Source organism: Eschrichtius robustus, chromosome 17, assembly GCF_028021215.1.
Source record: "Eschrichtius robustus isolate mEscRob2 chromosome 17, mEscRob2.pri, whole genome shotgun sequence".
NCBI classification, from domain to species: Eukaryota; Metazoa; Chordata; class Mammalia; order Artiodactyla; family Eschrichtiidae; genus Eschrichtius; species Eschrichtius robustus.
In genome coordinates, this window is record NC_090840.1 from 25,410,317 (window position 1) to 25,435,609 (window position 25,293).

At 36.4% G+C, this 25,293-nt stretch overlaps 1 protein-coding gene across 3 annotated transcripts in view; it reads right to left on the reverse strand.

The window, feature by feature from the left end:
* SNX16 (sorting nexin 16) overlaps positions 1–24,831 on the reverse strand; it is a 36,778-nt gene extending 11,947 nt beyond the window's left edge. Inside the window, exons 1-4 of one of the 3 annotated variants that reach the window (XM_068525642.1) lie at positions 24,694–24,831; positions 22,513–22,987; positions 16,717–16,803; positions 9,276–9,424 (exon numbers count right to left, since the gene is read on the reverse strand). In XM_068525642.1, coding sequence (XP_068381743.1) covers positions 9,276–9,424; positions 16,717–16,803; positions 22,513–22,887 — 611 coding nt within the window. In that variant the 5' untranslated portion in view covers positions 22,888–22,987; positions 24,694–24,831. The other 2 variants (XM_068525643.1, XM_068525644.1) reach the window with 2 other exon arrangements.
* Positions 24,832–25,293: the final 462 nt, after the last annotated feature.

The following is a 25,293-nucleotide window of genomic DNA, read 5'->3' on the forward strand; positions in this document are numbered from 1 at the left end:
TGTGAGAAGATGTGAAAATGTATACAAAATAGTTTCTTCACATATTCTTGTTCAAAAATTATAGATTTATTGAATTTTACAACTAGAAGAGACCTAAGAAGTCATCTAATCCAATATATCTCATGTAAATAATTCCCTCTTTAATACCACTGATAGTTATTTAGCCTAGTCTCTTCAAATATTGATGCTTAAGGTAAACTCACTTTCTCAAAAGGCAGAACATTTTTATACCAGACAGCTTGAAATGACATGTAGCTCTTTTTTACCTGAGCTGATGGGGGCTTCCTCTAATTGTTCACTTATTCCTAGTTCTACACGCTAGTCTTGCTATTCAAAATGAGGTCCCTAGGCCGGCAGCAACAGCATCACCTAGAAACCTGTTAGAAATGCAGAATCTCCACTCCAGACCTTGCTAATTCAGGACGTGCATTTGAACAAGATGCACACTATAGCTGGAGAAGCACCGCTTTAAAGCTAAATATCATTTGATTAATTCTTTTCCCCATCACAATCTTTCAAATACGTGAAGATGGTTATCATGTTCTTCCAAGTACTTTTTTTTTCAAAGGGTAAATTCTTACTTCTTTCAATTGTTTCCTCATGTAAATGTTTGGATACTATATACTACAATATATATTTTTTAAACCATGAACTGCTGTTAATCCAGATCTATCTGCACTTTTTTTCTTTCAACAGATGTAGCATTTAAAATACTGAATTTTGGCATGGAACTCCTTATAGATGAATGGTAATATAAGGAAAAATATGTAATTTTAACTCTTGTATTTTAAAGAATTAAGAAGAAAAATGTGGTAAATCAGGATATATGTGTAGTAATTCTGAAAACAGAGAATAGTAAGATATTTGGTGTGCTGATTAAATGATGTAATTATTTCAAAGTAGCACAAACCAGAATAAAACAATAAATAGCTAAATTTTAACTGTAACAGATTATGCAATATGAGAACTTCCCCCTCTATCCATCTTTACACATCCTTCACCTTGACAAGCTGAGTTACATGGTGTTTCGGGTACAGGACGTTGCCTGCTTGCTTCTGCATTTTGATATAATATTCCCTCTCATTTGGAAAGTCCATCGTTACTTTCTCTTTGTCGGTTCAAATAGCATTCGTTCTTTAAAATCCAGCTCAAATATCACCCTCTAGGAAGCCTCCTCTAATTCTCCCAGTCAAAAGTTCCCTCTCTTCCTCTTCTGAAAGAGATGGAGCTCTAGCCATTATAGTTCTTTTGGGTGTGTCTTCTTCCTATTCAGTTTTCTTGAATAAAGGATTAGCATCTAATGCACCTTTGTGTAGCTGTAATACCTTATATATAGTAAGACCTAAATAAACATTTATCAAACAAACAAAAACCAATAATAAATCCTTTATCATAAAAATACTAACAGTATCTGTTTTCTTACTTTGTATTCTCTAAATGCATCTGAAAACAACATTCTCTTAAAACATTTAAACCAACAATTCTTAACATCCCTTCAGTTCTTACTTCACTTCTGTTTTGTTATAGTTAGAGAAGTTGTAATATTAAGAGCTGCCAGTTGTGTACTGGCAAGCTCTTAGCCAACATGAAGGTTAACAAATAACTGTGTCATGAGGTGCTAAGGACTCAAAACGGAAAGTGAAATAACTGTATAAAGAATTAATATCAGATAATTACTTGGCCATATAAAGATAGTAATTTTCTATGCTGCCGTTCCAACTGTAACAGGATGCTAACAGGTATACCAATAGGTAATGTAAACTCACTGATATTTTAAGTAGTGATTCTTAAATATGTAGTTTCATGTTTTTATAAAGAAGTATTGGGATTTTGTCTTTATCCTTTCCTCCCTTATAAGAATTCATAAATGGCTGTTTGACAACCTCAGACTTTCTGGATATTCTCTAATTATTTGTCCTCCCACTCATAATCTTAATCTATTGTTCAAGATTCTCAAACCCCACTCCCTGCTTCAGTATTGCTTGATTCACTGCAAACAGGACTGATCTTCCCCTTCTCTGAATTCCTTTTACTTTTATAATCTGTATCATGCCAAGTAGGACTTCATAAACTCCATTATTTTGTTCAAACAGAAGCTTAATTTCTTCAAATGAATTAAGTTCAGTAGGTATATCCTCAGCTTCCTTTTTACCCTTCTTAGTATGACAAAGGGCAAATGCTTAGGATACAGATTAATAACTTTTCCCTCTGCCAAGTCATGTTTTAAACAGTAATTTATTAAGAAACTGCTTAAATTGTGAAATAAAAAATGCTATTCATCACTCACAAAAAATATAGTACCCTAGAACAAACAAGGTATACAAACCTTATTTAGAGTTCTATTTAAGTTATCTTACTTCTATTCCTTAAATGTCTGAGATACATGACAAAAATAAGTAAGCAAGTAAATGTGAGGCACAATAGAGGTTTTCATGCAACACATTTTAGAACCTTTAATATTCTAGGAATGTCAAATGAAACCTTTCCCCAACTTAGCTGACCAAGAAATCTTTCTGTCCCTGAAACACCTATCTATAAATTGAACACGATAATTATCACTGTTCTAAGGACTGCAGTTTTAGAAACAGGATCTTGAATGTTTAACATACAGATACAGATCTATTATCAATAATTTTTAAAAAAAAGATACATCTCAACTAAGATACACTTTTAATGTTTAAAAAAATCAAGAAATCACAAGATGAGTTCATCAACATGGTTCATACTATTTAATATTTCATTAAATAAAAAGAGTATAGTCATTTATAGAATAAATTTGATTTTAATTTACCATATTTGCAATATAGAGACATAAAGGTTTACTGAATAAGGAATAAGAGAAAGGGGATATGATGTTTTGACTTCTTAGCTGTAAAAGTCCTCTTTTATGGTATGGTATAAAATATATTTTCTTCAAAGGCTTTCTCTATGATTTTAGACTTTGTTGGTTTCTATTCCTGCTTTGTGTATCTGAATTAACACTAACCTTTTTCTTTTTTCTTTTTTCTTTGGAGAGATGTAAAAAATTATAGAAAAGTAGGGAGCATCCACCTCCCTACCACCCAGGCTGGAACACACAGTTGCTAAGTTTTGTCATATTTGTTTCAGTCTCTTTTTCTTATAAATAGTACAACAGCAAATATCAACAGTTCTGCCATTCTTCAACAAGTACTTATTGAGCATGGACTCTGTGTTGAATTGTGCTGAGCACTGCACACTGAATGGTGGGTAAACCAGACACATGACCTACTACTATGTATGCACCTTACAGCCTGGTAGGAGAACACAATCAAATAATCACACAAATAGTTACAAACTGAGATGTTGTGAAAGTAAAGTACCAAGCAGCCTTTCTCAGCTGGGATTCCATGACAGGATTAAACCCTGCTGACAATGATGTGAGTGACTATTTTCTCATTCTCTTAAGACTGGTACATAGCTAGTAGCATCCTAGAAGTATGTAATGAGAAGTTAATTCATTACATGCAATGGGTGTCTTAGGGCATTAGGAGTTGACTTTCAGAACCAGTAGAGAAGATACTATGAGAAGACCTGACCTAGTTTTTGGTGGTGGTGGTAGGTGAGGGGTTGGTCCAGACAGCCAGTTACCTAAAAGTCTGTGTTGAAACATGAAGGAGTTATCTAGGCCGGGGCTGGGGGAGCAAGGGCAGTAGTGTGAAATGTTGCCTTTCTAGGGAATAGCATATTGAAAGGTCCTAAGGGACAAAGGAGCAGGCGACTTTGAAAAATTACAAGACCAATATGGCTGATGCACAGAGGATGGGGGCAGGGAGGAATAACAAAACATGAAGTTGGAAAGACACGCAGGTGGTCAGGGACCAGAAAGGATGACTTAAACTGCATTACAAAAGATCATTGTGGCTCCAATGGACTATAGAAATAAGAGTGGATGAGGAAGATGAGTGATGGGAAAGGAGTAATTAAAGTGAGAGAAAACTGCTAGACTAGGTGGCGATGGCAGGAATGGAGAAAAGTAGGCAGATTCGAGTAGTGTTTAAAGTATAAAGGCAGGGATGTGTCCAGATGACCTGTGGGTTTTAGGTAGAGGATGATGCCGAATATTGGGGGAAAAGTCAGAGAGTAAGCATTGAAGTCTATCCTAGGTTTGAGGTTTGTCTGAAGGAGATGTCAAGGAGGCAACTGCAGATGTGAAACTGGAGATGAGAAAAGGGGTCTGGCTTATAGTTCCTTTATTAGAGGAAAGTGAGGGGGGATGGGCAGAGATCTTAAGCAGTCACTGAGCTTAGCACACATTAAGAAGCAAGATGTAGAAGCAAATTGGAAAAGAAGAAGTAAAACTGTCACTGTTTGCAGATGACATGATACTATACATAGAGAATCCTAAAGATGCTACCAGAAAACTACTAGAGCTAATCAATGAATTTGGTAAAGTTGCAGGATAAAAAATTAATGCACAGAAATCTCTTGCATTCCTATAAACTAATGATGAAAAATCTGAAAGAGAAATTAAGGAAACACTCCCATTTTCCATTGTAACAAAAAGAATAAAATACCTAAGAATAAACCTACCTAGGTCTTGTTTATGGTTGCCTTTGCTGTGCAAAAGCTTTTAAGTTTCATTAGGTCCCATTTGTTTATTTTTGTTTTTATTTCCATTTCTCTAGGAGCTGGGTCAAAAAGGATCTTGCTGTGATTTATGTCATAGAGTGTCCTGCCTATGTTTTCCTCTAAGAGTTTGATAGTGTCTGGCCTTACATTTAGGTCTTTAATCCATTTTGAGTTTATTTTTGTGTATGGTGTTACGGAGTGTTCTAATTTCATACTTTTACATGTACCTGTCCAGTTTTCCCAGCACCACTTATTGAACAGGCTGTCTTTTCTCCATTGTATATTCTTGCCTCCTTTATCAAAGATAAGGTGACCATATGTGCGTGGGTTTATCTCTGGGCTTTCTATCCTGTTCCATTGATCTATATTTCTGTTTTTGTGCCAGTACCAGACTGTCTTGATTACTGTAGCTTTGTAGTATAGTCTGAAGTCAGGGAGCCTGATTCCTCCAGCTCCATTTTTCATTCTCAAGATTGCTTTGGCTATTTGGGGTCTTTTGTGTTTCCACACAAATTGGGAAATTTTTTGTTCTAGTTCTGTGAAAAATGCCAGTGGTAGTTTGATAGGGATTGCATTGAATCTGTAGATTGCTTTGGGTAGTAGAGTCATTTTCACAATGTTGATTCTTCCAATCCAAGAACATGGTATATATCTCTCCATCTATTGGTATCATCTTTAATTTCTTTCATCAGTGTCTTATAATTTTCTGCATACAGGTCTTTTGTCTCCTTAGGTAGGTTTATTCCTAGATATTTTATTCTTTTTGTGGCAATGGTAAATGGGAGTGTTTTCTTAATTTCACTTTCAGATTTTTCATCATCAGTGTATAGGAATGCAAGAGATTTCTGTGCATTAATTTTGTATCCTGCAACTTTACCAAATTCATTGATTAGCTCTAGTAGTTTTCTGGGAGCATCTTTAGGATTCTCTATGTATAGCATAGTATAGTATAGTATAGTATAGTACAGTACAGTATAGTATATGTCATCTGCAAACAGTGACAGCTTTACTTCTTCTTTTCCAATTTGGATTCCTTTTATTTCTTTTTCTTCTCTGACTGCTGTGGCTAAAACTTCCAAAACTATGTTGAATAATAGTGGTGAGAGTGGGCAACCTTGTCTTGTTCCTGATCTTAGTGGAAATGGTTTCAGTTTTTCACCATTAAGCAGCTCATGCAGCTCAATAACAAAAAAACAAACAACCCAATCCAAAAATGGGCAGAAGACCTAAATAGACATTTCTCCAAAGAAGATATACAGATTGCCAACAAACACATGAAAGAATGTTCAACATCATTAATCATTAGAGAAATGCAAATCAAAACTACAATGAGATATCATCTCACACTGGTAAGAATGGCCATCATCAACAAATCCAGAAACAATAAATGCTGGAGAGGGTGTGGAGAAAAGGGAACACTCTTGCACTGTTGGTGGGAATGTAAATTGATACAGCCACTATGGAGAACAGTATGGAGGTTCCTTAAAAAACTAAAAATAGAACTACCATACGACCCAGCAATCCCACTACTGGGCATATATCCTGAGAAAACCATAATTCAAAAAGAGTCATGTACCAAAATGTTCACTGCAGCTCTATTTACAATAGCCAGGACATGGAAGCAACCTAAGTGTCCATCATCGGATGAATGGATAAAGAAGATGTGGCACATATATACAATGGCATATTACTCAGCCATAAAAAGAAACAAAATTGAGTTATTTGTAGTGAGGTGGATGGAGTTAGAGTCTGTCATACAGAGTGAAGTAAGTCAGAAAGAGAAAAACAAGTACAGTATGCTAACACATATATATGGAATCTAAGGAAAAAAAAAAAAAAAGTCATGAAGAACCTAGTGGAAAGACGGGAATAAAGACACAGACCTACTAGAGAATGGACTTGAGGATATGGGGAGGGGGAAGGGTAAGCTGTGACAAAGTGGGAGAGTGGCATGGACGTATATACACTACCAAACGTAAAATAGATAGCTAGTGGGAAGCAACCGCATAGCACAGGGAGGTCAGCTCATTGCTTTGTGGCCACCTAGAGGGGTGGGATAGGGAGGGAGATGCAAGAGGGAAGCGATATGGGAGCATATGTATATGTATAACTGATTCGCTTTGTTATAAAGCAGAAACTAACACACCATTGTAAAGCAATTATACTCCAATAAAGATGTTAAAAAAAGAAAAACCTACCTAGGGAGACAAAAGACCTGTATGCAGAAAATTATAAGACACTGCTGAAAGAAATTAAAGATGATACAAACAGATGGAGAGATATACCATGTTCTTGGATTAGAAGAATCAACATTGTGAAAATGACTATACTACCCAAAGCAATCTACAGATTCAATGCAATCCCTATCAAACTACCACTGGCATTTTTCACAGAACTAGAACAAAAAATTTCCCAATTTGTGTGGAAACACAAAAGACCCCAAATAGCCAAAGCAATCTTGAGAATGAAAAATGGAGCTGGAGGAATCAGGCTCCCTGACTTCAGACTATACTACAAAGCTACAGTAATCAAGACAGTCTGGTACTGGCACAAAAACAGAAATATAGATCAATGGAACAGGATAGAAAGCCCAGAGATAAACCCACGCACCTATGGTCAACTAATCTATGACAAAGGAGGCAAGGATATACAATGGAGAAAAGACAGTCTCTTCAAAAAGTGGTGCTGGGAAAACTGGACAGCTACATGTAAAAGAATGAAATTAGAACACTCCCTAACACCATACACAAAAAGAAACTCAAAATGGATTAGAGACCTAAATATAAGACTGGACACTATCAAACTCTTAGAGGAAAACATAGGAAGAACACTCTTGGACATAAATCACAGCAAGATCCTTTTTGACCCAGCTCCTAGAGAAATGGAAATAAAAACAAAAATAAACAAATGGGACCTAATGAAACTTAAAAGCTTTTGCACAGTCAAGGAAACTATAAACAAGACGAAAAGACAACCTGCAGAATGGGAGAAAATATTTGCAAATGAAGCAACTGACAAAGGATTAATCTCCAAAATATATAAACAGCTCATGCAGCTCAATATTATAAAAACAAACAACCCAATCAAAAAATGGGCAGAAGACCTAAATAGACATTTCTCCAAAGAAAACACACATATGGCCAAGAGGCACATGAAAAGCTGCTCAACATCACTAATCATTAGAGAAATGCAAATCAAAACTACAATGAGGTATCACCTCACACCAGTTTGAATGGGCATCATGAGAAAATCTACAAAAAACAAATGCTGGAGAGGGTGTGGAGAAAAGGGAACCCTCTTGCACTGTTGGTGGGAATGTAAACTGATACAGACACTATGGAGAACAGTATGGAGGTTCCTTAAAAATCTAAAAATAGAATTACCATATGACCCAGCAATCCCACTACTGGGCATATACCCAGAGAAAACCATAATTCAAAAAGACACATGCACCCCAATGTTCATTGCAGCACTATTTACAATAGCCAGGACATGGAAGCAACCTAAATGCCCATCGACAGATGAATGGATAAAGAAGATGTGGTGCATATATACAATGGAATATTACTCAGCCATAAAAAGGAACGAAATTGGGTCATTTGTAGAGATGTGGATGGATCCAGAGACTGTCATACAGAGTGAAGTAAGTCAGAAAGAGAAACACAAATATCGTATATTAACGCATATATGTGGAACCTAGAAAAATGGTACAGAGGAACTGGTTTGCAGGGCAGAAATAGACACAGATGTAGAGAACAAACGTAGGGACATCAAGGGGGGAAAGTGGCGGGGGGGGTGGTGGTGGTGGGATGAATTGGGAGATTGGGATTGACATGTATACACTAATAGATATAAAATAGGTAACTAATAAGAACCTGCTGTATAAAAAAAATAATAAAATTCAAAAAAAAAAGAAGCAATATGTATATGCATAGTACATGTGTAATATAAGGTGATATACATAAAAGAAAGACTAAGAAAAAAGGGTGAAAAAAGTAAGGGCAGTTTTCTTATTTGTTTTCCATTCCTATGTGAAAAATTGCTAAAGATAGTTACGGACACAGGTGTCCATACAATATGCTATTGCTTCTTTGTAAATGCTCTATAATTTTTTTCAAAATGGTTCTAATTTATCTGATAATGTAAGTTCCAAAATTAGATACCCAGATGATATTAAATCATATAGCAATTTTCTTGTAAATATATTCAGATACAAAAAACTCATATAGGTCCTTTCTTTCCCTTTTTAATGATTTCTGGTATTTTCACTTTACCCTCTGTATAAATTAACCTGACTTCACAATTTTCATATTTTTGCATTACTTTGGAGACATATAAATATTATCATCAAAATTATATAGTGTTATTTAACTAAATATCTACCAATATGTGAGCCACTCTGTTTAAGTTATTACTAAAATTCTAAAATCAAGTTTATAGCTGCGTGGTTTGAATATATGGCACACTGAATTTTCTGCTGACTTTTTGGAGGTGTTAATATAAATCAAACACCAAATAAAGTCCTTGCTGAAAAAAGGCAAGAAAATTACAGTTAGTGCTTTATTAGAGATAAATACGCCTACCTTATATTTTTGTGCTTGAATATATATGGTCCTAGATTTATTCTTTAGTTTAAACCAGTTATTGGAATGCAGTTATAACCTGTTATTCAATTTGTTACATACCAGTTAGCAATGTCCTTGTGAGCTACTAAATTTTGAAGAAACGCTTGTAATCCTAATTGTCTATCTTCTAAAAAGTCGGCATTGTAATTATCTTTAAACCAGCGTTTTGGTGGAAGTGCTAATCGAAAGCCTGGAAACATCTCTTTTAACTGAAAAAGAAGAAAAAAGAAGATACAATGTTCAACTCAATTATATGAATTCTACAAAATCTATCCCGTTGACTATGTGAAACTATTCACATAACAAGCTTACAATAAAAGAATTAAATTCAGCTATGCTTTTTATGCCTTGGTTGTTTTATTTCTTGATTTCTACCAGTTGTGTATGCATAGGAGTTACGGTTGCTCCCTGTCCCTGCTAACACGTGGCACTGCCTGTCTTTTTAATGTCAGCCATTCCACTGGGTGTGTAGTAGTATTTCATTGTGGCTTTAATTTACATTCCTCTCTTGACAAATGGTGTTAAGTATCTTCTCATGTGCTTGGATCTGCATATCTTCTTTGGTGAATTATCTATTTAAATCTTCTGGGGCTTCCCTGGTGGCGAAGTGGTTTGAGAATTTGCCTGCCAATGCAGGGGACACAGGTTTGAGCCCTGGTCTGGGAGGATCCCGCATGCCGCGGAGCAACTAGGCCCGTGAGCCACAACTACTGAGCCTGCGCGTCTGGAGCCTGTGCTCCGCAACAAGAGAGGCCACGATAGTGAGAGGCCGGTGCACCGCGATGAAGAGTGGCCCCCGCTTGCTGCAACTAGAGAAAGCCCTCGCACAGAAATGAAGACGCAACACAGTCAAAAATAAATAAATAAATTAATTAAAAAAACAACAACAAAAAAACCCAAAATGGTTCTTTAGTTTACTTTAAAAAAAAAAAATCTTCTGAACTCTCTGCTTTAAAAAAACTGGGTTACTTGTCTTTTGATTAAGTTGTCAGAGTTCTTTATATATTCTAGATAGAAGTTCTCTGTCAGATATATGTATGACAAATATATTCTCCCAGACTGTGGCTTGATTTTTCATGTTAACAGTCTTAACAGAGTACATTTAAAAAATTTTAATGTTACCTAATTCATCCATTTTTTTCTTTTATGGTTTATGGTTTTTTAGATACTATCTAAGAAATCGTTGCTCACTCCATGGTTACAAAAATTTTCTTCCATGTTTTTTCCTAAGATGTTTATAGTTTTAGCTTTTACATTTTGGCTTATGATCAATTTTGCATATTTGGCTTAAATTTTACTTTCTTAGGAAAGACTTTTCTACTTTTTAAGCTCGGTTAGATTTCTCTTTACACACTCTGATCAAGTGACTATAACTGGATAACAAGTTACCTCAAAACTCAGTGGTGTAAAATAACCATTTATTAGGCCATGGACTCTGTGGGCTGGTAATTCGTACAGGGAATGGTGAGGATGGGTTGTCTTGCCACAATGAATTAGAATCTCAGCTGGAAACTTGAAGTTGGGAGCTGGAAGCAACTGAAGTTCGTTCCCACATATTTATACTGGATCATGCTGCTTGTTGGCTGAGACATTGGCTGGGGCTGTCAGTCACAAGCCTAACGTGGCCTCTCCATGTATCCTGGACTTTCTTACAGCATAAAGTCTGGGTTTCAAAGGGGAGCATCCCAAGAGAGAAAGCCAGGATGAAGCTGTATGCTTCTTATGATCTAGCCTCATCATCCCACAGCATCAGTTCCACTGTCCTCTATTGGTTAGATCAGTCACAAGCTCACCCACGTTCAAGGGGGAGAGGAAACAGATTCTACTTCTTGATAGTCAGAGGCAAGATTCTGGAAGAGCATATGGGACTGAGAATATTGCTGCAAACATTTTTAGAAAAGACAATCTGCCACACATTCTCAAATCATTAATTTATTTTTTAAATGACATTTATCACGATGTAAATTAAGTAACATTTATTTAATTTTGGACTCTTCTACCAGACCAGTCTTCTAAACCTCGGTTGCACTTTGGAATCACCCAAGGAACTTTGAGTAAGAACTCATATAGACACTTTGTTTAAAAAGTTTTCCAGGAGTGTCCAAAGTACAGCTAAGACTTAGAATCGTTTTACATTGTAATGATTGTCTTATTCATAGTTGCACCCCCAGTGTTTAGCATAATGCCTGCTACATTACAAGCAGCCAACGATCTATGTTCAGTAAATGAATGAAATGAAATCATGTACTGTTCAAATTTCTATACTTAAATGTAAGACAAAATATCACAACGTAAGAAAAAAGACCAGCAAAAGAGAAAATTCACAGGGTAAAATGCCAAATAAAAATATAGAACATAAATTCTGTCTATATTTTTCTACTGAAAACTCTGATTTGATTTCAAGATGTAAACAGATAATTTTGGCCTTGGAGTCTGGTCGTTTACTGTGTTTGCAATGAAAGTAATACAAGCCATAAGGAGAAAATAAAAATAGTCTTTTTATTAATTTCAAGCTTTAAAATTTAAATGTCACATATGTCCACATGCATGGTTAGACTTTTTTCCCCTAAAAAAATAATCCTCAGAAAAGAGTGAGTTGTTCCACAATTGAGCCCTCACAAAGTGTTTATATTATGAGTGCTTACTCAATAACTTTATTTTGAACAAAGGACAATTTGGGAACTATCCATTAGCTTGAAATAACTTTAGTAAAGGCTAGTTTTTATATTTCATTAAATTAAACATTAATAGATTTCCTGTGAAATGACATCATAATACGCATTTGATGTTTCCATAAAAAAGCCTTTAAAAAAGTAATGCACATAATTTTTGGATTAAGTTGGAGAACTGAGTACACTCATCTAATTCTCTCTTTCTGCAGCCCTGCTAAAACTACAGTGAAGAGAAAAAAACATAAAACAACATACTGGAAACCAAAAAGTAGAGAGGAGAGTAGAAATTGACTCAGGAGAGTGAAGAAAACCCAAAGTGTAGAAAAATTTATACCAGGTTTATACTTACAGGGCCCTCAAATTGCTCACAAACTGGCAGCACAAGGCAGGAGATTGGAAAACACTTCTCTGGAGAGTCTGATCAATCCAACAGGAAAGACCTTAAGATCCTGACATCAGAAGTTCTCCAGCACAGCCCACCTTCCCCATTATACAGTGAATCTTAAAGTCAACATAAGCCTCACCCGTGGAGTAAGAGATTCCAATCAGCTTTTAGTACCCAACTTTTAATCATGACCAGACAACCAGAAAGAATTACTACATACTATTACTTAACATGGAAGACAAAGACAAACAGAAAAAAGTAACTCAGAGAACACAGACAGCACAAGGAGAAAAAAAACATAAAATAATAAAAATACAAATAAAAAAAATCACTAATACACTCAATGGATTAAGATACTACATTCAAGAAATAAGAATAAAGTGACCAAAAACAGGGACAGTCAGAGAATAAAAAGATGGTTTTAGAAAGAAATAAGGAAATCTCCTTCCAAATAGCAAAAAAGAAAAAGGTAGTAAAGAAAGGGGAGGAAAAGATCTGGAACCAGCCCAAATGTCTGTTTTACAAGAAAGTTTACAGAAAGAGGGAACTGACAACACAGAAGGGAGGAATTCATTAATAAAGCAGTTCAAAAACATTTTTCTGATCTGAAACACATGGGTTGCCCACAGAGTGTACAAGATAATAGAAGAAAAGAACTTTACAAAAAGTCATTGTGAAATTTCAGATTAATTACACAGAGAAGATTCAACAGACTTCTAAAGAAGAAAAAAACAGGTGACATACAAATGATCAGGAGCAAGAATAGCTTTGGGCTTCTCAAGGGTAATACTCAACACTAAAAGCAAAATGAAAATAGCTTAATGTCTTCAAAATTCTGAAAAAAAAATTCCAATCTATAATTCTATACCTAGCCCACATTTCAACCAAGTATGAAAACTGAATATTTTTAGACATGTGGGGTCTGAAAGACATCACATCCCATGTAATCTTCCTCAAAAAGCTACTAGGGGATTAGTTCTACTAAAAGGAAAGAGTAATTCAAGAAAGAAGACATGAGATAAAGGAAATAAAATCCAACAAAGGAAAAAAGTGAAAAAAAAACCCAGAAAGACAGTAAAAGGCAAACTTAGGACACTACTTACGAACTGCCTGATGTCAATCAGTTCAGGACAGTTCAGGACAGTGTGACCCAAGAGACAGACATGTTGAGGATTACCACTGAATTTCTTTTTAATGAGAGGATCAAATGCTTGGTTGAGCTTAGCCCAGATTTTCATATGAGCTTGGCTTGTCTTGACAGTGATCTGACAATGGTTCTGCTCCCTCCCTATGCTCTGCTGTGTGCTCTGCTTAGTACAGCTAAGACTTAGAATCGAGAGAATTCTAAGAGAATTCTAATTCCAACTGAGAATAATCATTTTACCTCACAGAAATACTCAGCTTTGACCTACTCTGCAAATTGGAAGTAGAAAATAGCGAGCTTTTAAGTAGAATATAGAGAAAACCCTACTCTCATGGCCATATTTCTGCAAATTATTCATCACCAGCCTGCCCTACAACCCTGCCAGATGTCTCAACTCTGAAAAGCTCTATGTGTTCCAGATCTTGCTCATGACTTTGCCCTCTCACTTTCCCAGAAGAGGCTCTTAAAAACTCCTAGAGAAGCTGAAGCCAGATTATAACCCAGGAAATTAAAAAAAGAGAAATTAAAAAAAGACTAGCGTTCTACAGAAAATTTTCTTTCTAAACAGTGTTATTTTAACTATGTTAAATAATTTTCATATTGTCAATTGACTATTTTTTTCCTCCTAGTATAGATAAATGGAAAACATAAACTCTTCAACGTTAGAAATCAGATCTAAATAGTTTCTATATAATACCAAATTCCTAGCACAGTGCTGAACTCAAACTACTCATTTCACAAATACTTCATGATTGGTTTTATAAAATGAAAGATCCTAAGATTTTACTTTATTTTTAACAATTATAAAAATAATAACTACCATTTAAATTGTGTGGCTGCTGGTGTTTGACACACATTTTTGATTCTTGCCAGTAAAATCAGGTGATGGGTGGAGCTCTTGCTGGTACCTAGAAGACTGACACAGACACTTATCAATTTTAAGTGCCCAACTCAGAGTATCAAGGAGATATTTACTAGATTCAAATTAAACTTCTACTAACATCTTTCTTCAAAAGCTTAAGAGCTATCTAAATCTCAGCTTGCCTAAGATAAATATTTTGGCAATAAAGATGAATCTAGAGAGACAAAGGGAAGTAAACACTAAATAATATTTGAGTCCTGAAAAGAAAAATAAGAAGTCATAAAGGATGAAATAGCTCAAAATTGAAACTATTAGAAACTGTATGAACAAAAATTATAACAATTTCATAAAAAAGCTAAGAATTCCACTTAAGTATCTGGTAACTTCATGAATTACTTTGGTCTTCTTGTTTGTTTAATCATTAAAAAAAAAATAAACAGAAGTAAAGAATTACAGGTTTTTAAATCGTGAATATAAGAAGAACTCAGAAACAGAAAATAAAATTTACATATAATGGTAGAAATATATTAGAAATAATACTTTTAAGTATTTTGACATGTTGCAAAAAGTCATCTTAACAATACCTTAATTAAGGATAAAATAGTTTAGCATTTTATATTTTACCTTTTCATTCAAATTGAGGTTTTCAGAAATGGTAGAAACTTTTTGGCATCCGGGCAGTTGCAAAGTCACATAAATAGAGTTTCCCACCACCAAACATTTTAAGAATATACCAACTTGAGAAGTTCTGAGTGTCCAGGAAGAAGGTGGGGGGAGGTGGCAGATGGGAAAGAATAGGACCAGTAAAGTTTCCTCTACTAAACATATGTCAAAATTAGGGAATAATTTGTGGTCCAAGTTCAGCTTACTTGGCCTCTCAGAAGTATCATAAATCACTTGCTTCTTTTGGAAAAATGCTCTTTCTCTTGGTTTCTTAAATACCAATTACCCCCACCTGCCCCACCTGATTTCTCTCCAGCTCTGTGAACGCCTCAGCTGCTGTTTTTCTACTGAACTCTTACTGCAATTAACTCAATGAATTCCCTAGTGTTGGAAATTTAGGTTGGTTCTAAGTTTTTAACTATTCAAAACAAAATAAAACATGAACAAAACAACAATACATAAAGCATCATGATAAGTATCCTTAGGGCTAAATCTTGCTCATATCCATAATTTATTATATAGGATAAATCCCAGAAATGTGATTGTGTCAAAATTATGCTCAGCTTTAGGGTGTCCTCTAGGAAGACTCATGTTTCCAACAATGGATAATACCATTTAAAGCCTGCCAACTTGACAGGTGAAAAATCGTTTAATTTTCTTTTCTTGGAGTACTTGTGATAGTAACTTATTGGTCATTTATATTTCTTCTGTGGATTACCCCATTCATATCATTTGCTGAATTTTCTATATTTTTTTTTTGTTACTTATTTTTAAGGGTACTTAATGTACTGAGGTTTATTATTATCGTCTTTGTCTATGCAGTGGGTAGAATTCTAGATGGCCCTATGACCTTTGCCCCTGGTGTTGCCTCTGTGTTTTGTTTTTACACAGGAAAAGAGATTCTGTAGATGCAATTAGGGTTACTATTCAGTTGACCTTAAGAAAGGAAAATTACCTAGGTGAGCCTAATCTTATCACATGAGCTCTATAAGGGTAAAGGTTCCTTCCTGGCTGGTGACAGAAGAGAAAGTCAAAGATATTCAAAGCACAAGAAGGACTTGACAATCTCTTCCTGACTTTGAAAATGGAAGGGCCATGTGCAAGAGCTGAAGAACAGTCTTTATGAGCCAAGAACAACTTTTGGCTGACAACTAGCAAGGAAACAGGGACCTTGATCTCACAACCACAAGAAACCAAACTCTGCCAACAACCAGAATGATACTGGAAGCTGATTCTTTTCCAGACCCTCCAGGTAAGAGGCCAGTCAAGCCAACAGCTTGATTTTGACCTTGTTTGATCTTAAGCAGCAAACCCAGCTGAGCAGTCCAAATCTCTAGATAATGAACAGGTAAGTTTTAAGCCACAGTTTGTGATAATTTGTTATACAGCAATAGAAAACTAACACAATGTGCTAAATTTTTCTTTCTTGTTCATTCTTTTGTAGTCATATGATTTAGGGGGTCTTATTATACATATACATCTTTTCAAACTCACAAGATTATATAATCACTTATATCTCTGTTGCCAATTTTAAGGTTTTCACATTTTTAACATTAAAAATAATTTTTTGTTTCCAATAAAAGGAAGTTATGCATAGAGACGGGACTCCGAACTATTAAAGTTAAATGAAACAGTTAATTTTGTTTGGAAATAGCAAAGACTTGACTTCGCTCAAATAATTAACAAGGAAGAAAAAACACAAATATAACAGCAGAACTCCAGGAACAGATAATTCAAAACTGAAAAGTCAGTTTTAGATTTATTAAAGTACTTACTTTATCATTAAGCCTAGAGAAGTCAGTGTATCTTCTAAAAACTACCCAGCTTTCTTCTTGACTCTTCTTTACTAGTATTTTATATACCTATGCAGAGACAGCGAGAAACAGAGAGAGTTTTAAAATATATTTATGTAAAAATATTTAAATATTCAAACCAAATAATTTTAAAACTTTTATTTGACAACCCAGATCATACAATTAATATATAAAAAATATCAGAAATTATTTAGACCATCAAATGTTCAAATAATCAAATGTAGGTACCAAAAGCAAGATTTTTTCCTAAGAAACATGACTGACATATTTGAGGCAAAATGCTTTTTTGCTGCACACTAATAATAAATAAACTTATCAGCCTCCAAAGTATATTTTATGCTAATATATTCTAAAATTAATAAAAGAATCAATCATACTTGAAAAAACTTTGAATAATCTTGTCTTATACAGTCAATTTAATTTTTAAACTCAGTAACTGCCAAGCAAAGTTTTCAAATAAATTAGATGTTTTAATCTTCAAGGCTGAAATACAAGGTAAAAAATACCCATATTAGATAAAAGTTTACATTTATATAATTATGTACAATTATCTAGGCTATTGAATAGAAAACTTGGTTGAAGCAAGTCAATATTTTAAAAAGCATATAAGAAAAAGCTAGATCCTATTTTTTATAAGTATAATTTTGGAAGTACTATTTATAACAATCTCAGAGAAACATCTCCTGGTAGTTTTTGGTACAGTGTTTTGAGCTAAACTATATACATGACATATAAAAAGTACTCAGTAACTATCTATTGAATGAGTGAAACTCTCTTAAAAAGAGTAACTTTTTTTCTTAAAGTCTGCTGTGCAGTAACTTTCAATTGTAGCTCTAGAGCTGCATTCTAACCACACGTGGCCATAGAACACTCAAAATGTGACTAGTCCAAATTGACAGGTACTATGCGTGTAATACAGACCAGATTTCAAAGACTTAGTATGAAAAAAGATGTAAAAATACATCATTCAAATGATTATATACTGGTTACATGTTGAAATTATATTTTACGTACATTAGGTCAAACAAAATACATTACTAAATATAATTTCACCAGTTTCTTTTTACTTTTTCTTAACATGGCTACTAGGAAATTTTAAATTACAAATATGACTCATCATAATCCTACTGGATGATCTAGAGACAATTCATTATTTAGGGACTGTAGATCATCCTTACCATTTGATTTTTCTCCCTTACAGACTTCTTTTTCAGCTTTGAAGGGAGTCAGCAAGGGTTAGGATGAATCCCTTTGTTTTGAAGTAAAACATAAGTAATTTATCTTTATAACATTTAAAGGTGAGGAAGAAAATTATTTGGATACCCTGTAAAGTCTCCAGACAGTCCTGATGTAAAAATAGTCACGAAGGGGATACAAATAAAACATTCTTTTTAGGAGTTACTAATTCAAACAAAAGGGATAAATTGACTTCAAAACTTTTGACTATGAATAACTGATGCATGATACAAGTCAACTTCATATGATAATTAGGTTTACCTATTCATAATACATACCAACTTTATTTTCCTGTTTTAAAAAATGAGCCCTTTTCTAACTAAGCCACTCTTTACAGTGGTCCCTAAACACTCTTGTTTCTCTAGGAAAAACAAAGAGGTTTTCATTTTATCTTTTCTAGAAAGCTCTCCTACTTTTCTACTTGTTTAAGTAGTGCTTTCAATGAAAACTTTATGGACAGTATTGATCATTGCCTCCTCTATGTTCTAATAGCAGTTATTGTCTCTACTCTTTATTTGAAACTTAGTATGTACTACTTTGTACTGTCTATCTTGTTATGTACTCCCTGTTTTAAGTAAACAACAACAAATGTAGATGTATACACTAATCATAAGATACATACAGAAAAGTGCAAAAATCTTAAGTATATAACTTAATGAATTTTCACAGAGTAAACACACCATGTAACTAGTACCAAGAGCAAGAAACAAAACATTACCAAAGAAGTCCACCTCACGACTCTTTCCCGATCCTACTCACCACCCCTCCTAGTCACTTTTTGTTTTTAAACACTTTTCAAAGGCTTGACACTCTATATAAGATCTTGCCAGTTTGTCCTAATACTTTCTTCAGTTAAGAGATCAATTTAAAGAAATATACCAAGGTAAAATTATTTTACAAACCTAAGACTCCCAAGCTTGTAACTCCAGCTTAGACTTCTACCCTAAACACAATACCGAATATATAGAGGTATAAAATACATATATGTGTGTACACACTCACATGCACATACACATACCTGGCGTCTCCATTTTGATGTCTAACAAACATCTCAAACCTAGCACTTCCCAAAGCAAATCCTGATCTTCCCCTCAAAATTTGCCATCTAGTTAAATGGCAACTCTATTCTTCACATTGTTTAGACCAAAAACTTCGGGATCACCTTTGATTTCTCCATCTACCACGTCCCAAGGCTCTACCTTCAAAATATATCCAGAATCTGATCACTTCTTAGGGCCTCTTCCACCACCTGGTCCACGCCACCATCATGTCTCCCATGGATTACTTCAGGAACCTAACTGCCTCCTGCCTCTAATCTTCCCCCACAAAAATCTAATCTCAATTCAGCAGCCAGAATGAGCCTTTAAAAAAATTAAGTCAGATCATCTGACTTTTCCTTTTAAAACTTTTCAAGATTCCCATCTCATTAGTAAAATTAGTAAATCATAAATTTACTTCATAAATTTTACTAATTAGTAAAATCAGTAAAATCTAAAGGCCTTATAAAGTCTATGTACTCTACTTGATCTGGGTGTCACACTCGCTTGCCTTTACCTGTTACCTCAGTTCGTACATTTCTTCCCATTACTTATTCTCCTGTCAGCCACAAGGGTCTTGGCAGTTATGCCACCTGTCTGGAAAGCTTTCCCCCCGGATATTCCCATGCTAAAATCTTAGTGCTAACACCTTTTCTGTGAGGCCATGACTGACAACACTATTTAAATTGCAACTCCAGTTTCAAGAAACTCTCTACTTCCTTCCCCTGTTTTATTCCTTCCTATTAGCACTTATCACCATGTGACATACTAGCATTAAAAAAAAAAAAACAAACTTATCTTTCATTCACTCAGTCGAGTTGTTGTCCCAACATTACCTGGAAGAGGGCCTGGCACATAACAGGTACTCCAAAAATGTCAAATTAATAAATAAACGACTATGACTAATTTCATATTTGCCACTTATTTCTTCCTCTGTATTGTCTTGAAAGAGTTTATATTTATATATCGCTGCCTTAAATTTGCCTATGAACTTTTCACACATGTCACCTCAATGAATGCTCATTCCTTCGTATGGAAGGTAGGTCAATGTAAGGAAATGAGCCACCAATTTATTATAATTTCCAAAAATCACTTGCAGAAAAGTCAGGTCCATGCAGATTTCCCATCATATCATCAGTCTTACAATATTTGAACTCTAAAGACTGCCTCTTCATAAATTATTTCAGTATTTTTTTTCTTGGCGGTCCTTCCATACTATCATAAACTTACAGCATGAAATGTTGAAATAAATAGGAAATCATTACTTCAAGAAAATCCAAGAGAAAGAACAAACTAACAGTTTGAAAGAACAGGCTTATAAATGAATTTAATTTAGCAAGGTCACTGGATGCATAAATATATAATAACATATGAGACCAAAATATATAAACTAGCAAGGAACAAATAGAAAACATTATGTCAAGAACCTCAAACGACATCCATAGCCAGAAATAAATCTTACCAAAAGATGTAAGACATCTGCCCTGAAAACTACAAAATATTATTAAAAGAAGTTAAAGACTTAAGTAAATGGGTTAGGTTCATAGATTCAAAGACTTAGTACCGTAAATATGTCAGTTCTCCCTAGATAGATTCAATACAATCCCAATGCAAAGGGCCAAGACAATCCCGAAGAAGAACAGCAAAGCTAGAGTAATTAAGTTACCAGACGTCAAGACTATCATCAGGCTTTAGTAATCAAGACAGTGTGGAATTGGTAAAGCAGGGAAAAATGGAACACAGAATCAGATCCATACATTTATGGTCACCTGACTTATGACGTAGGCAACAGAGTAAATGCAGAAGTGAAAGAGTTGTCTTTTCAATAAAAATTTGACTTTAGGGAGAAAAAAAATGTGTCTTGACCCTGACCTCACACCACGGACAAAAAGCAATTCCAGATGGTTTACAGATCTAACTGTGAAAGGTCCAACAATAAAGCTTTTAGAAGGAAACATAGGACAACATATTTGTAACCTAAGAGGAGGCAGATTTTATTTTTTTTATAGATTTTATTTATTTATTTATTTATTTATTTATTTATTTATTTATTTTTGGCTGTGTTGGGTCTTCGCTGCTGTGTGTGGGCTTTCCCTAGTTGTGGCGAGTGGGGGCTACTCTTCGTTGCAGTGTGCGGGCTTCTCATTGCGGTGGCTTCTCTTTTTGCAGAGCATGGGCTCTAGGCTCACGGGCTTCAGTAGTTGTGGCTCGCAGGCTCAGTAGTTGAGGCTCACAGGCTCAGTAGTTGCGGCACGTGGGCTCTAGAGCACAGGCTCAGTAGTTGTGGCACACGGGTTTAGTTGTTCCGTGGCATGTGGGATCTTCCCGGACCAGGGCTCGAACCTGTGTCCCCGGCATTGGCAGGCGTTTTCCTAATCACTGAGCCACCAGGGAAGCCCGAGGCAGATTTTAAAACGTGCTAACCATAGAAGAAATTTAATACACTGGACTATATTAAAACTAAGAACTCTTGATTATCAAATGCACCATTAACAAAGGCAAACCACAGAGTGAGAGATGATAGTCACAGTACACGTTCTGAAAAAGGACTTATGCCCAAAATGCACAGAAAACTACAAATCAAAGTGGAAAAGGCTTTCCAAAAGAAAAATGAACAAAGGTCTTGAACAGACACTTCAGAAGAGAATATCCAAATGGCCAAAAAAAAAGCCTTAAATGCAAATTAAAACCACAATGTGGTATCATTCTACCCACTAGAATAGCTAAAATGAAAAAGACAGAAAAATACCACATGTTGGGAAGACGTGGAGTAACTGGAACTCTCATACACTACTTAAAGGAGTATAACTTAGTACAACCACTCTGGTACATTGTTCATCAGTATCTTCTAAAGCTGGGCAGATGATCCAGCAATTTTACTCCTAGGGAGCTATCAAAAAGAAATGAGTACATGTGTTTACTGAGTGCCAAGTACTAAAAGGTTCACAGCAGTAGTATTTGTAAGAGTCCCAAACTGGAAATTATCTAAACGCTGCTCCTTAACAGTAGAATGGATGAATTGTAGTATATTCACATAAAGGAATAGCATCAGTAATAAAAATGAGCTGCCTACAATTACGTGCAAAATCAAGGATGAATCTTACAAACATAATGCTGAAGAGACCATATCCAAGAGTACATACTCCGTAATTCCACTTACATAAAGTACAAAAATAGGCAAAATTAATCTAGGCTATCAGGAGAGTGGGTATTGACTGACAGAGAGCATGGGGGGAGGCTTTTAGGCTGTTGTAATGGTCTGTTCCTGATTTGTGTGCTAGTTTCACAGCTGTGACTGGTTTGTGAAAATTCGTTCAAGTAAAGCAAAAGTTCACTACGGCAGGACAACTTAAGGGGTATAAACCATCTGAATTTTATGTTCAAGAAATTACACGTATAGGCTAACATCACTTAACACAAGTTTAGAACACAGGTTAATCAATTTTTCATCTTCTACTGATGTACAGCAAAAGTCAATACTCACAGTAAATTTAGCTCTTTCTTCCATCACCTCATAACCCAGGATAATAGGTGTAGAAGGTCTATCTTCCAAATTCACTGTTTCAGGATTTTGTTCTTCACTTTCTCTTGGTCTAGCAGAATACTCAATGGAAGAATCTGCACCTGTAAATTTAGTCCTAATGAGGGGACTGCTACAGACAGATGAAGTGCTTTCCATTTGATCAGGTACACCTGTCTGTTTAAAATTACCCATATTTGAGTCTTCTAACTGGCCTTTGGAAGAGTTTGAGCTTGTTGAGATACTCCCAAAAGAAGAACTTCTTTGGTTCCTGTTGGTTGCAAAACTGGAAGCAGAGTTCCCTATTGGCATAGGAACTGGGACATAAGGAGTTGCCATCTTCTTTTGGCTTTTGCAACAAACCTGCACACTTCTGAGTTCAAACAATTAGAGAACAAGTAATATGCAATCCATTATTTTCTTCTTAGGAATTCACTACCTAAAAATGAGAAGAACATATTGAAAGATTAGTCTTTAATCGGGAGCATTATCCAAAAAAAACCAAAATGCTCATATCCATTTCTTTTAATTTCGTGACACTCTATTACTTTATTTGGAATGAAAACATGCCCCAAACCTCTTCCTTTATTCCCAAAATATCAACTCTAACAACTCCCGTTTTTAAGGTAAGGAGAGCAGAAGTATTCACACCCTTTTTCTTGACCTTGATCCTTTTTTACCCACTTTATTTCTTCGTGATGGATTTCTATAACGTCCATTGTAACCTGATCTCATCTATATGAGTTGGAAAGAGGAAAAGTGATAAAGACCGTCCGGAAACTTTATTCTCTGCTTATGATCCTGACACTACTAAATACAGTACAGGGAGGGAAGGGTAAAGGGAAGGAAAGAAAGGGAGAAGAATTATTCATATTTCCTTCTGATTTAATTAGCGTAACTGAACAATTACCCAGAGTAATGATAGTGAGCCAGAAGCTTAGACACCTTGTAAGATAAATAATAACAGTTCTTAAAGCAACGGTTTATTAAACCCAGGATCAAATGGATTTAAAAAAAAAACTTAGTCAAATTACATTAATCAAATAAACCCCAAAGAACATTAAACTTATATCCAAAAAGATTAAATGAATAAAAGTTTAAACATTCTTCAGATCATCACTAATTCTGCTACGCCATAAAGTGCAGGTACGTAACAAATCTTCAAAACTCATACTCAGTAAGCTCTGTTGTCAAAAGGATGAGTTTATCTTGCCTCAGAATAATTTCGTAATGATACAAAGAAAAAAGCTTTACCACTAAGTTAACTAATAAACTAAGAAATGGCGATAACTACAGACCGGGGAAATGGCACATAACAAGAGGTCTGCCTATCCAATTACATCTACGCAACCCGACTGGTGAGAAAGGTAGGAAACAAGCCGCTCAGGCTCTGACAGATGCTGAAATAAAATTGTTAACCCAGCACGTGGCTCTGGGATACCTTCCCCATCATCAAAGATTCAGGAAACTTGAGCTGCTCGGTTCCGCCAGATGGCCTCCCCAAAAAGAAGTAAATAAAAGTCTGAAATCTCAACCTCCTCACCGCCTGTAAGGTCGCCCCGCCTCTAGCCATTCGAATACCTGAGGCCGCAAGGCTGGAGCGGGGGGCGCTCAGACCAATACAGCCATTGACCTTGCAAGGACGTGAGCGCTACCCAAACGTAAGAAAAACGTACTGGGCTCATTAAGAGTGTCTCCACTTTTGCCTTGGCATCGACACGCTCTGAGGACGAACATCTCAGGGCTACTCTGGAAAACCAAGGGCAGGTGAAGCGTCCCGAGCCTGAGCAACACGGTGGGCGAGAGAAGTCGGTGGCGAGAGCAAAGTGCAGAAGCCCGGGCTTAGCTCGACCCCAGGAGTGTCTGGTCGGTGTCTGATCAGGCCAAGGGTCTTCGGCTCGGTGGATGGCAAGACTCACCGCTCCCGGAGCTCCTTGGGGCCCCAAGACGGTCCTGCCTCAGCCGCCCAATGCGCAGCCAGCGCCTCCCAGACGCCGGGCGGCGTTGGCGGTGGCCTGAGGTTGGCCTGAAGCTCCTGCCGCGTACGCCCACCCTCCTGGGGAGCCGGCCCGCCGCCAGCCAACCGCGGGGGCGCAGGTGTCACTGCACGAGCGCCCAGGAGAGCGCCCGCTGCCCGGTCCCTACCTTAGCCCGCTCCGCGATCCAGCTCGGGCGCGCTTCCCTGGGACGGTTAAATCCGACCCTACTTAACCGCAGCTTTCTGTCTCCACCCACCACACCGAGAGGCCTCACGTGACCCCCTTCCAGAAAACAGCTGCTCCCTGCCTCTGCCCGCCTCCGCCCGCCTCCGCCCGGGCCGCAGGGCCCAGGATCCCGGCGAGGTGGAGGGCGGGGCTGGGCGGGGCCGCCGCTCCAGGAAGTGACGTCACGGAAAGGGCGCCGGCCCCCAGAGGCGCAGGCAGGAGTCGGGGGGCTAGGGGTCTTTGGCACCTAGGTTGAAACTAGTTTTGTGGTAAGAATTTTACCTTCTTTTCCACAGCTTTATTTTTGTAAGTTAACTTTTGAGAAATGGAGACTACGGTACCTAGTTTGCCCCACAGGTGATGAGAAGACTACAATTCCCGGGAGGCACTGCGGCCATCATTGGCCCGGGCTTCTGCTCTGCATCATGGGACTTGTAGTCATCACCAGTTTGGGCTGGTTCTACTAGGTTACAGATTAGTTTCCAGAATTAACAGCGTTTTAAGGGATGACAGTTGATTCTGAGTGAGAAGGTAGAATGCT